The 13,625-nt window shown below is 40.6% G+C and overlaps 3 protein-coding genes across 3 annotated transcripts; 1 reads left to right on the top strand and 2 right to left on the bottom strand.

Moving 5' to 3' along the window:
* Positions 1–85: 85 nt before the first annotated feature.
* Positions 86–1,983, top strand: BATDEDRAFT_20242 (uncharacterized protein). The gene is made up of 3 exons (XM_006680237.1): positions 86–122; positions 758–1,465; positions 1,524–1,983. Exons 1-3 carry the CDS (start codon positions 110–112, stop codon positions 1,577–1,579), a joined length of 777 nt encoding a protein of 258 aa, XP_006680300.1. The 5' UTR covers positions 86–109; the 3' UTR covers positions 1,580–1,983.
* A 1,110-nt stretch (positions 1,984–3,093) lies between these two features.
* On the bottom strand, positions 3,094–3,465 carry BATDEDRAFT_6445 (uncharacterized protein; the record flags this gene model as incomplete). Its single annotated transcript, XM_006680171.1, has 1 exon — positions 3,094–3,465. A coding segment is annotated over one exon (372 nt), but the record flags the coding sequence as incomplete, so codon positions are not given.
* Positions 3,466–8,001: 4,536 nt separating this feature from the next.
* Positions 8,002–8,945, bottom strand: BATDEDRAFT_37211 (uncharacterized protein). Its single transcript, XM_006680384.1, has one exon. The coding sequence runs from the start codon at positions 8,867–8,869 to the stop codon at positions 8,087–8,089; it is 783 nt and encodes a 260-aa protein (XP_006680447.1). The 5' UTR covers positions 8,870–8,945; the 3' UTR covers positions 8,002–8,086.
* Between the last annotated feature and the right edge of the window lie 4,680 nt (positions 8,946–13,625).

Genomic DNA, 13,625 nt, shown 5'->3' with positions numbered 1-13,625 from the left:
CTGTTGAGCTCATTCCAAGTCTTTCGATGCGGAGGGTTTCTTGGTGAATCGCGCCTTTGTTTGTTTCTTCTCGACTTTCCTTCTTCTTCCAACAACAAACTGTTTGAATATGTCTGACAAGGGTGAGTCCATCCTGCCAACCAACTGTACTATATACTGTATACTGTAGTACTGTTTCCTATTGTCACTGTCCTGTTCATTCCCCTTGTTCTATAGTCGTTTGACTCTTACCAACAATACTCGAGATCATCCTTAACAAGGGTTGTATTGGCTCGTAGTACGACTTGTCTGCACTACAAACTAGTGTGCTTTCAACTCTCTTGTCTTGCTCATGACTTGGTCTTGCTCTTGTCTTGGTCTTGCTCTTGTCTTGCTCTTGTTCTTGTCTTGGTCTCGACTTTACAACTGGGTCTCGACTTACAACTGCCTCAACTCTACAACTGCATCTTCTTGTTTACCCGCTACTCTTCATCTCATTTCTTTCCCTCTCATCTCTGGTTTTCTTTCTACTCCCTGTTGCTTTGGTTTTGTTGTCTGCGTCGCATGTCCTTGTCTCTTCACTCCTATTCTACTTGTCTCTCCTTTGGTCTGAATCATCTGAATCAACTGGCTTCAAATCCTCTTTTGGTTTCTGTGCCGCTCTGCCTTTCCTACTGTATCTGAACCGTGGTTTGCCACTGCATTGCTTTGTCTTGTACTTGCTATTGCCTCTAACCCACTGTCTATCTTGCTCTCTCTTTCTCTTGTTTTGTTCTAGGATCTCGTGAAGACCAGGTTTACATGGCCAAGCTCGCTGAGCAGGCTGAAAGATATGACGAAATGGTTTCTTTTATGAAGGAAGTGGCTAAACTTGGTCTTGAATTAACCGTCGAGGAGCGTAATCTACTCTCCGTTGCATACAAAAACGTTATTGGTGCTCGTCGTGCTTCGTGGCGCATTGTTTCCTCCATTGAACAAAAGGAGGAGTCCAAAGGCAACGAAGCACAAGTAAAAAAAATCCTCGACTATCGCTACAAGGTCGAGGCTGAGCTCTCCGATGTCTGCACTGACATCCTCAACGTTCTTGACCAGCATCTTATCCCTGCTGCCGAGGCTGGCGAATCCAAGGTCTTCTACTACAAGATGAAGGGCGACTACCATCGTTATCTTGCCGAATTTGCCACAGGCGACAAACGGAAGGATGCTGCCGGCTTTGCTCATGATGCATACAAGGCTGCCACAGACATTGCCCAGACTGAGCTGGCTCCCACTCACCCTATTCGTCTTGGTCTCGCTCTCAACTTCTCTGTGTTCTACTACGAGATCTTGAACTCCCCCGACCGTGCTTGTCATTTGGCAAAGCAGGCATTCGATGATGCTATTGCAGAACTTGATACTCTCTCCGAAGAGTCATACAAGGATTCCACTCTTATTATGCAGCTTCTTCGCGACAACCTCACACTTTGGACCTCGGATCTTCAGGACTGTAAGTTTATTTCATCCTGATCTCCTCCTCTATCACTACTAACTTTATATCTTATTAGCAGGTGAAAAGGGAGAAGAAGCCAAGGCTGAAGAACAACCCACCGAAGCCAAGTAATACAGAATCAATCGAAATTTGGGATGTATCACCGTCAAGACTTGTCACAACCGATAGTTTCACTTTCTCCGTTCTTCACTATTCTTTTTATCGATCAACTTTCCTTTCTATCACTGTTCCCTTTCGATCAATGTTGTCGAATGTGCAAGTTTTTTCTCCTACTCTATTCCTGGCTTTCGCTTTTTGCAAAGAAACATTCGCCGAATAACAATGCTTTTTCCTCGATTTCGATTTTATTGGTTTATATATGTGATGTCTTTAAATGCACAAGCATTCAATTTAACACTGAATGGATTGTCAACACTTCCGTCCTTCAAATGTGTTTGCTCTCCTATCAGACATGCTATCATTTTATTGTCATATTCACGTAGAATGGAATACATTATTGGAAATATACAATGGTTAAATATTGCTTGTTTCCTACTAGGAATTGACTTTTAGTACACTCAATTCTTTGCAATTACTCGAAAACCCCATTATACTCGAGTCGCTTTTGTAGAATTCAAAAATGATCAATATCTGCCCGTTGAATGGTTGGTAAATCATGTCTAATCAGACAGTTTTGTGAAATGGATTGTTTAGAATAATATGCGTGTTTGGAAATGTTGTATAGCGTTGTTTAGTCTCGACAACTTTCTTGATCAGTCTCCAGCACACCAACCATCGTATGATTACAAACCATAATTTTGATCTGTTTAAATATTGCACTTTTACTTGCATAACCATATATTGCACGATCATCAGATTCACTCATTGCAATCCAGATATTGAATTTGAATATTGCCAATAAAAGCCTAGACACATTTCCCTATGATAATCTGTCACTCACAAATGTTGGGTTTTGTACATACTATTGTTTTCAAGATCATTGATATTGTTGATCAAGACACTTGCGTTGGGTAAAGATCCACAAGTGTACTCGCAACATCTCGCTGTCCAAATGTTGACTGCAAGAAACTCTCGGACCATCAATAATTTCATGACAATATACAAAGTCTTTACATAAAAGTAGAGATTTATACGTAAAAGAACATGCTTAAATGATATACTAAAAACTGTTTTTAAACGACAATTTAAAAGGATACAATGTTGTCCAGTTAATCGGTACCAAATGCCAACTTGCCGTTTATTATGTGTTTGGTACCCTTATTTAGTGTTCCATTTTACATGAATAGGGTTTTAAATCATACAAATACAAACTGTTTGGATAGTCCCCATCACGTTGGATGGCTTATACTCTTGATTGCCAACTCTAATTTGATACATCAATTATTTTATTCTGCACGTTTAGCCTAATATCCATGGACAACATAAAATCTCATTAACTGTTATTCGCTTGGATGGATCAATCATTAGCATCCTTTTTATCAAATCCAAGCAATCTAGACATGATAGAAAGTCGGTCAGATTCAATGCATCCATGCAACACAACATCAATTATAAACCGTACCTTCAGAAACTGTCTTGTCAAATTCAGCAGGCAGATAATCATTCTTTAAAAGATCAAGGGTTTCATCCAATAATCCTCTTGTTTCATCTGGAATCGCTCCATACACCATTGCATATAAGACTAATCCCAATGCCCATACATCCTGTGCAAACCCATCTACTCGTGTAGGATACGTTTGTTTACCATTGGTCCGTGCAATAAAATTACCCACCAGTTCTGGAGGACAAAATACTTTGGTGCCATACATGTGCATGCTAGGGCTTGATTTAATAGCAATATAACTATGTCCAAAATCACACAATCGTGCTTGGTGTGTCATGCATGTAGAATCTATACCAACCAGCACGTTTTCTTCTTTGATATCACCATGAATAATGTTGGATTTATGAAGGTACTGAACACCTTTAACAATTCCAGTAAAAATATCTCGCATGGTTGTTTCTGAAATGTTGGGATGGGTAGATATGTAATCTGCTAATGAGGATCCTGATCCGTTTTGAAGTTGAACACGCTTGGGTCTCCTGTATAGATGTTTGGTATTGGCTTGGCGTTGTTTCAATTTGTATGCTCCCAGCATCGACGGACGTGGCCGATACTGTATACAATTCCGATACTGTGTGTGATCCACTACAGGAGAAATACTGGTTTGAAATGTCCCGGGTGATAAATCATATCGTAATTTAATAGTACGTAGTTCTGTCGAGGTTTCCCAAGGCTCTCCATATTTCTCCATCACAAGATAAAATGCTCGAGAGTCTGACGTATGTGCAATACTTGATACAATATTTTCGTGTGATAATGCTCGGTGAATTCCAATCTCCATAGGTACTCCATCCGTTGTATACACAAGACTATCATGACGATAAATAATTTTAATCGCAACCTACCATCACAATATTTCAAAATAAATCAAGTGCACTATAAACCTATTCAAATTTTTCAATCCACCAAAGTGTTACCTGTTTGTTGGAATTGAAATCATACCCACTGACCACCACACCACATCCGCCGTATCCAAGAATGGCCTTTAGATGATAATTGGATACCAACCATTCATTGTTTAGCACGGCCCATTCAACCATCTTGATGGCGCGAACAGCGCAATCGGGTTCAAGTATTGGATTCTCCATAGTAGACAGACTCGTTTTTAATGCAATCGATGCTTTTTTACAACACTCTCCACGATGACATAATTGGATAGATGATGTGGCATCAACGATATGATGTTGACCTAATGGACAACTTTCGTTGAAATCCTTGCATAAAATTTTAATTCGTGTTGCTTTTTCTGTCCGACTTGTCCGGTGGTTTACATCAACTATGCAAGGTTCGATCATTGTACTGCAAACTAATTTTGGTATGTGTCGAGTCATACTAGTGTTTCCATTTGATGAGACCGTTTTTTCCTGTTTGGTATTCAATACAAGTTTGACCCGTTTGGTTTCTATTGGCAATGGAAACACAATGGGACGTTTCTTGAATGGTAATATAGCAGGCCTGTGATCCAACCTACCGGACATGGCTAAAGGGGTACACGGGATTGGAGGTTTATTTGATGTGAGTGGTGCAATGACCGGTCTCGCCAAGGGTTTGGGTAAATGACTGGTAGGAAAATGGGTTACCGATGGAGACGGATATACCGATCGAACCTGATTAGACAAAGCACATGGTTTAGACGTCAACGTATTCAAATGTGATCCACATGCACCATGTATTGGATTGTTTTTTAATCCATGAGATTCAGTTCGAGGTGGAGATAAGGGAAAAGCGTGCTGGGGCTCAATAGGGTTTTCATGTACTATGCCTGCCTTGTTAACCCTTCTATCCTTGTCTTTTGGATGGTACTGCACTCTACTCGCTGTAGCCATAGTTATAGGGATATGTCGCGTAGAATGTGCATTATTATATAAAGGCGAGTGTATGGGTCGTGTGTGGATTGGAGTATGCGTACAAGGTGAAGAGACTGGGAACAAAGTAGTGTCAGTTGTGCTATTATCATCTCGATTCAATGGAGAGCACTGGTTTGATTTTTCCACCTGCTGACACACTCGTTTACCAATGGATGCATGATGTGTATTCTCCATCACAGAAGAGTTACGTTTCCTAACTAGATGGTTTGCACTAGACACATTGCGGAAAACATCACCCATACTTTGAGATTCAACGCCAACCAAAGCTGATTTTTTTGGTGATACAGGTGATGGAAGTTTAGCGTGTGGTGTAGGCTGAGCTACACATTCCATTTTAGTTGACATCATTTGTCTCTGTGCTACTTTATACCGCATTCGTAGCGGTAGTTTATAATGTGTGTGAACATCTATCTTATCGTGTCGAGGATGTGCTAAACTCGATGAGATAGTTTTGCTCGGCTGTTGAAAGGGTTGCGCGACAATGCTCATATCAACTTGCTGTGGGGATAGAGTATCGAGTTGTCGAATAAATAGTCGTGTATCGTGTAGATGCAAACCACTAGAACCCAAATGGGAAGATGATTGAATATCAGCCATTGAACTGCACAACTAAATTATATTCCAACAGGTCTAACTCGAAGCTTGATCTTTAGTAATGTGTCTTGTGTAGCGTCCACACTTGGTAGTGAGGTAGTACTTTTATCTGGTGTTTAAAATGTATCTGTAGTTGTAAATGCTGCCAATGATTTCAAGATGCGCGCTTCTCGAAGGGTATAAATCAAGGCAATTTCAAATTCTAAATCAACAGCGGATGGAAAACAGGGTTAGATGGGATATAAAATAAATCAGTCGAGTGTAGAAACTCAATTTCACAAGAGTTTACAGTAGTTACACATGTATATTTGGCATTAAATGGGATGTGATTCAATTTGCATGGTGGTAGGATTAAGCAGCTATAGTTGATTGTCTTTCTATGAATCACACATTGGAGTATGTTTGAGCCAAAGCATAGATACAATATAATAAAAATGACCTGATTGTAGAGTTTTGTCCAACTTGCTTTAGTCCCTGGTCAAGTGTTTAATTGATTATAATTATAAGCTAATATAAATGCAATCACCAGAAATCTAAATGCATAGTTCCATTTAGTCGTATTCACGTAAAATGGAACACTTTCGTATTTTGCAGGGACTGCCTCTGCTTTGCTTTGTAATAAACAATGATTAAATATTCACTGCGTTTTCCTACTACAGATTGACTGCATTGCTTCTTCAATAGACATTCTCAATTCCCCTTCCAGACACAGCGACCATCATATGATGCACACACAATCAAACTATAGATTTGAACTGAAATAATCCGTTTCTTTTCCAACAAAACAACCATACATTGTACAATTGCCAAGTTTAAACTTGGGTTCATCCATTTCAATCCATATATTGGGCTCAACTATTCTGATGTTATATTCTAAACTATCAGATACGTTCGCGCCTCATCCAAGAAAACAAAGGTTGCATATATCAAAAATGCAACTGTTGTTTGCATACCAATCACACCATTTGGTTTATCAGGGAAAAGAGTTGGAGATTGAACAAGTGTGAGATTGACTGGAACTGTCAACACATGTTCAATTTTTATACAGAAATAAGCATAAAGGAGAAAGAACAACAAGATTCGCCGAGGAGTCAACAGAACACACTATTGGCCAATAAATAGAATGGAAAGTAGCATCCATCATGTCATAAGACTGGATGTTTACTGTATACTCTAGTACCCTTAATTAATATTTCATTTTGCATGAATACGACCAAAGATACAACACAAACTCGTCAAAATACAGAGTTGACAGTAGGACGTGTGCGTGAAGAAAACAGATAAAGCACCATACCATACACGGATCAAATAGATTCAATATATTTTGCAAAACTTACATTCAAATCCCACTCGAGTCAATCCACAAATGGGTTATCAGTAAAGTAATGATGTGATTTGAGTGGATTGGGTGTGGATATGAATGGTAAAATAATAAATTGCTCGACAGCAGCATCAAGGGTTGCAACGCGCCAGATTGAGGGTTATCGGCCATGTAGTCCTTTTAGGTTTTTGTTACAGCTGGAGTTGAGTATCAATATGGGCGGAAAATAATGGATGAGTGGACATGTCCACCCTTTCCTCCATCCATCCATCAGATGGGCTGCACCTGTGTAAAATTCGCTCAACCATGCGAGTTTGCACGATCGGGTTGGTGGTAAGCGGAAGGGACAGAAAGCACACTACTGGTGCTGTTGACGTATCTACTTTGCGTTTACGCATGCGTTTTTACCCTACTGCTGCTTGGCAAAAATGGGTAAGATGGACGATTCATTCTTGAACGTTGAATCAAACCTTGGATCTGTCGTTACGTTCTAGGCTATGCCAATTTTGTCATATGCTTGAAAATAAACAACCATTTCAATAGGGTTGCTCATTGGATAATATAAAGGGTTGTGGATCAACTCGGTCGGTTGTATTAAAAATATCCACCGTTTTTCACAAATGATGATATGGTCCGTATATCTTGTTTCAAAATATTGCAAGTTTACTCGTCTGTTGGATCAAAGTGTTTGTGTGTGCAGATACTGATGTATCCATTAATCCTTATTTGACACATCAGCACACCTACTTGCTTGAGCAGTCTCGCGAATCTACTCTATATCTACACGGCATTTTGCTGCACGAATGGAAACTGTCACCTGTCAAATACTGCTAGTGTAAAACATTGGTGATCAACTCGAAACAACAGGAAATAATTGTTTTGCATAGTCTCATTCCCGAATCCTCGGCTGTAAACAGTTGATGGATTGACAGTGAAATTGGTTATTATAAAGATTGTACCATAATCAGATTGATCAAGTATACGTCACGGTTGCTTAAACTGTGTTGCCCGTTTGTGTAATAAACATTTTTTAAATTATACAGCCAAATAGAAATCAAAGTATACAAGACTAACCAACACCAAAAAATGGTTAGTTACAAGTCATACAAATTCCTACTACCAAAACCGATAATACAATATTTGCTTTCATAATATATATTTGTCAGAATCATGAATTCAATCTCAAACGACCATTTTATGATTTTCTTGCACATTATAAGACAGTTCAATATTCAACTCCAACGTCGACGTCCACGACGCGGAGATGGGATGGTTTCCAAAGTATCACCATTTCCGTTTTGATCCTCTTCATCAGCATCATCAATCTCTATAGCAGTCGTTGCCGATTTCTTAATCCGTCCACGTCGCTGCTTGTCTTTTTCTTTTTTGATGCTTACACCAACTTGCAACTGCTTTACATCGTCTTCTTGGTGACTATGATCATCATCAGCATCAGACTTTTCTACGGGTTGAGTGGGTGCAAAGGTCGGGGTTTCAAAAAACAATGCAGATGATTTACGTTTACGACTAGAGCGTATGCCTTTTGAAATCGATGCTACAGGTGTTGTGGTTTGACTTGTTCGACGTAATCGCCTTGCACCAAAATTGGCATTCTCATCCTCTTCTTCCTCGTCTCCTTCATCCGCTTCAATTTGATCGTCTACTTGACCATTATCGTCTAGATCTGGCTCAATAGATGCCTCCAGAATATCAAAGTCAGTCAAGTGTGAAGTTTCGGATTTCATTAATTGTTTCGGTGGTCGACCACGTCCACGACCTCGAGATCGTGCTTGACCTCTCATAGGTTTAAACATGGTTGGTGTTTGCATTCGAATAGCTTCATCTTTTGCAGTAACAGGCTCTGCTTTCATGATTGGAGTCGAAGCCGTAGTATTGAACGCAGTAATAGATGTGGCTGCAAGGGTGTCGTTTGAAGTGGTCATAGTCGTAGTGAGTGCAGCAGTTTTACTTTTTCTTCTGGTGGTGGCAGTAGGTTTTGGAGTGCCGGAACTCATTACAGAAGCACCACTATTAGACGGCTTTGGTGTGGAGGGTGCAGCTAAATTCGCAGGTGTGCCAGGCCGATCGCATGTTGGTGTGTTTCCATCATTAGTTAAATCGGTCGCCATACGTTGCTGGGTTGGCAACGGCGTCATGGCCGAGGTTGAAGCTGCCGACATGATGCTATCTAATGTGCTTGCAGGTGGAGTAGCAACAGTATTTTCTGCACCAACATTTGGACTTTTTGATTGTTGTTGCCGCTGCAATTGATGCTGCAACTGAAGCTGTAATTGCAACTGCTGAATCTGTTGTTGCTGCGTCAGCTGCGGTAACTGCTGCTGTTGCAATTGTTGTTGAAGCTGGAATGGCAGTTGTCCATGTTGTGCTTGAAATTGCTGCAATTGGATTTGATGAAGCTGTTGCTGTTGGAACAATTCATTAGTGGAATCTATACCAAGATTTAATCCTGTAGCTTGCTGTAATGGCAATCCCAAATGCGATGCATTGCCAAGCTGCTGCTGAAGTTGCAACTGTTGAATGGCATTCAATTGATTCATTTTCCCATTCGTATCTAGTCCCATTTGCTGTTGGGTTTGCACCTGTTGTTGCTGAAACAACTGAACCTGACGCTGCTGCTGTTGCAATTGATGCTCTTGATGATGCAACAGTAAATACTGCTGTTGAAGCTGCAAGTGCTGAAGCTGTTGCAAATGCTTCTGTTGAAGTTGCTGCAGTTGTGGAATATCAGCTGTTGAGCCGTTGGTCATTGCCTCTTGAAGCAAGTACTGTGCTTGCTGGTGCTGCAGTCGAGCCTTTTCAAGTGCAATCTGAAGTTGCTGGTGCTGTCTTTGAATCAACTCGGGAGTTACCTGGATTAAATAGATACATGGCACGCATAATTTAGTATTATTACCATCAAAGTATAAAACGCGCTTGCAACATAAACTCAACCCAATACAGAATCACAAAGTAAAAAGTACCAAAACATACCTGATTCATCTTTGCTGCTTGTTGTGCATTTTGTAAAGCCACAAACGCAGCAGCAGTAGATACATCTGCCTGCATCTGCCGATGTTGTTGCTGCTGTTTACTTGCTTGCTGGGATTGCTGAAATTGCAATTGTAACTGTTGAGTCTGTTGCTGCTGTTGCATGCGCTGAGTTTGTAATCGTTGTGTAGCAGTTGGAGATAAAGAGCTTGCAGTGGTATTCACAGACGGTGACGTAGAAGTAGCTGCAGACACTTCTGTGCTTTCTAAATCAGCCTGGTTAGATCCGCCTGAAGCAGTCGCAGCACGTGAAGCTAGCTGTTGTCGTGCAGCAATCATAGACTGGATCTGCTCGCCAGTAAAGCTTCCCATGCTTGCAGCAGCAGCGGCAGTTGTAGCGCTTCCAGTTGTATTGGTCGCGCTAGGAGTAGATCCAACAACGCCTCGTATCTGAACTGGAAATGCACCAGGTGAAGTACCAAAAGGTTGACGTGATACCATAGCTCCCGGACGTGAATGGGCTGCATATATAGCCTGTCGGTGCTGATCAAACATGGGCTTATCTCGTCGCTCTTTCATCAGCGACAGTTCTAGTGGTGTGAGGGGCTGCGCTGAAGGATCGATTCCAGCTTGCAACTCTGCCTGCAAATGTGTTTCATGCGCAACTAGACTTACTTGATGCTTGTTTGGTTTTGCCACTAAAGTATCAAAATTGTTAACAGTCATGCAATAAAAGTAGTATCAACCCACCAAACAAGTAATCCAAATCAAAGGCTTCACAAATACAACTTACTCGGCATGCGTGTCATTTCTCTTTTTTTAGCACACTTTCTAATCGCTTCAAATGTTCCCAAAAGTTTTAAAGCCTTCATCTTATTGTCATTGGCAGTGGCTTTACCAGTTTTCAACGGAAGTGAAAACAGGTAATCACCCTTTGATCCTGGTTTATATCCTTGCTCTGCCAGTACTACAAAACGATCACAGCATTCCCATTCTGTGCGTTTCTGAGACGTACCCACCCGAGCAGCATTAAGCGCTGTCGAAATAATTACCCAGTTGAACGTGTAAGCATGTGAAAAACTCCATAGCGCCTCATCTTCATCGTGACTCCATGTCGATACTGCAGTCGGAAGAGTTTCGGATCGTGGTAAACTGGGCGACTTGAATAGAGGATAAGTAGTGCGAATACCTTCGATTGAATCACCCCCATCACCATTAAAAATCGATACAGCGGTGGGAACGGGTGTGTAACGATTTGACATGGAAAGCCATTTAACTGGATCTATAGTAGAGTGTTGTGTTCGCACGCGACCCCACACATCCCATCTTGAAGGTTGCTTGGCAACTATTCGTTGAAGATTGTACCGAGAAACAGGAATCACTGCTTCAACGTTTGGAACAATTGGCCGTTCATCGTACTGGGGTGGCATGTAGGTTGGGAAATGAGGTAGTGCATGATCAGAGGTTTCGTCCCCAGCCATGGTATACAGATTAGCTTCCAAGTCCATGATAACTAGTTTGGGCTCAACCTGAGAATGCTGTAATTGAGAAGATGAGTGTGAATGTGCAAGTGGCAAAGGTGATGCTGGTAATGGTAGCACTGCGCTTGGCGTGACCAATACATGAGTATTATGAGTTGTGTTTTGACTGATCAAAACAACAGGCTGTGGATTTGAATTCAGGTTAGTTGTCGGTTCTGTTGATGCGAGTTCGATTGCCAAATTGTCTGTGTAATTAACATTTACTGTAGCAAGCGAATTTGCTTGATTTTGATCTGCGACAGCAGCTTGTGTGATTTTATCATGGCTAGTCAACGTGTCAGTAGTCATTTCAGTATTAGTTTCAATTAAAAGCGAATCAAATGCCTCATTCGATACAGCTTGAGTGGGGGTTTTAATTTCACATATCGGACGACGCTATATGCAACCAAATAAAAAATTAGATGCATGTTCACAAAGATTAAATGGTCGTTTCAATCAACACACCTTGATACAAACTGTAGATTTGTCAGTAGCTTGGTGCCATTCTATTACCCATAAAGCCATTATATATGACATGGCAAGTTTCCATTTACGCTCCTGTTTGAAATCTGCGTGCATCCATTTCTACGACATTTATAAAAAATTGTAGAAAAACAAAATGTCAATACGATTTCAAATCCAAATCCAAATCAACAATCTAATTGCTCAGGGTTCAAGGTGGCCATAATGCATTACCATTTCTTCCAACAAATAATCGCGATGTGTACGAGGTTGATTTGCAGGTTTATGTGGCTTTATCTGTTTAAAACTCCAAAGACTATCAGCCTTTAGTTGATCAATTCGACCCAGAATCCGCATTTGCCTAATCTCCTCTCTGACAAGCTGCCAGTCTTTAGTGGTTATGCATTTTGTGGCAGTATTGACACAAGCAGTCAGTGGTCGTGATGCAGTTTTGAGTCGCCAAGCCTGTAGATTGTATCCCTTGTATTGACAATGAGACTCGATACGAGGTTTTGGTTTGCTAGAAATGGAAAGAGGTGATTTTCCTACTAGTCGCAACTGTTTACAGCGCTTTAACCGTCCGGGACTATCGCGGTGCAACATGAGCGTAGATTCATCTTGAACAATGTGACTGCTGCAAGACTTTTCAAGCCTAGTGTCATGTGCGGTAGCTTCGTCGTATTCGTCCGTATCCACTTTGTTTAAACACGACTGCATTTCAATATCCTCCATTTCGTCTAATTGATCCATGGCATCTGTTTTAGAATCTTCCGTGTCTTTGATCTCGTGGAGAAGCTGTTCAGTGCTTTTGACAGTGTGATTATGCTGGATAGTTAATATATCATCTGGTTGATCATTGCTATTGCTTTTGTCGAGTTCAGTATCTGGAGTCGAATCAGTGACAGTAGCTGAATCAGAAATACTATTTTCAACTGCAGGTATAACCATTTCGCCTGGATCATGATCAGCATGGTCTGTGTTCATGTACGGATCATAATCCATTTCCAAATCATCGATTTGGTTGATTTCAGCGTCCATCTCGTCTTGAGCAGCATCATCCATCTGGTCGTCATTCTCATCCTGATTTAAATCATCAACATCTTGAGTAGATGTATTGATGGATTCTTCATCTTGATCATCATGATATTGACCCAAAGACATGCCAGTTTCATTGGGATGATCATGTGTAGAATTTTTAGATACGATGTCGGTCAATTGACTAGAGATTTCAGGTTGATTTTCCTGGATACTATCCTCTACAACATCTTGTGTACTCATATGACAGGGCGTAAGATCTCCATCCAAGGAGTCGGCAGATGCATCATGAAACTGGTCATCTTGATCAGAATCATCCAAATCATCATATAAATTGATTCTAGCAGAGTTTGAATAAAAACAAAAGAAATGGATTAATTTGAATCTACTGTTTAGAACCATAAGAAACCAACCTACTTGTCAATCGGGTATCTGTTTTTGAATTTAATCCATTCTTGGTCATTATCATCTGGTACAATATTTTGAGAAAGCCGATCAAGACGAGCCATTTGAGTGGTATACAAAGATTTCAATAACTGAGAGTGTTTTAGCTGAAGTGATCTATAGAAATAAAATGATGGCAGGGATTAATACATGGTTATATTTAAGAGAATGGAACACATTAGCAGTGAATTCGTGTGATTTGAGTATTATCAAGTCCGAGAATCATGCCATAAATGACAGTAATGAAGCCAAGACCAAACCAGATTGCACAAGAACATTAGATATTAGTTCAAACAAGACAAACCCTTTATGCAATAGCTTT

This window comes from Batrachochytrium dendrobatidis, assembly GCF_000203795.2.
Source record: "Batrachochytrium dendrobatidis JAM81 unplaced genomic scaffold BATDEscaffold_9, whole genome shotgun sequence".
Lineage (NCBI taxonomy): Eukaryota > Fungi > Chytridiomycota > Chytridiomycetes > Rhizophydiales > Batrachochytrium > Batrachochytrium dendrobatidis.
The sequence above is the reverse complement of the archived record's forward strand: the minus strand, read 5'-3'. Positions and strand labels throughout refer to the sequence as shown.

Excerpts from the sequence above, each read along its gene's own strand:
- BATDEDRAFT_20242 (XM_006680237.1), top strand. Across the intron at positions 1,466-1,523 it reads GACCTCGGATCTTCAGGACT|CAGGTGAAAAGGGAGAAGAA; the intron begins GTAAGTTTATTT and ends ATATCTTATTAG.
- BATDEDRAFT_37211 (XM_006680384.1), bottom strand. The coding sequence starts at position 8,869 with ATGAGTTCCGGCACTCCAAAACCTACTGCCACCACCAGAAGAAAAAGT.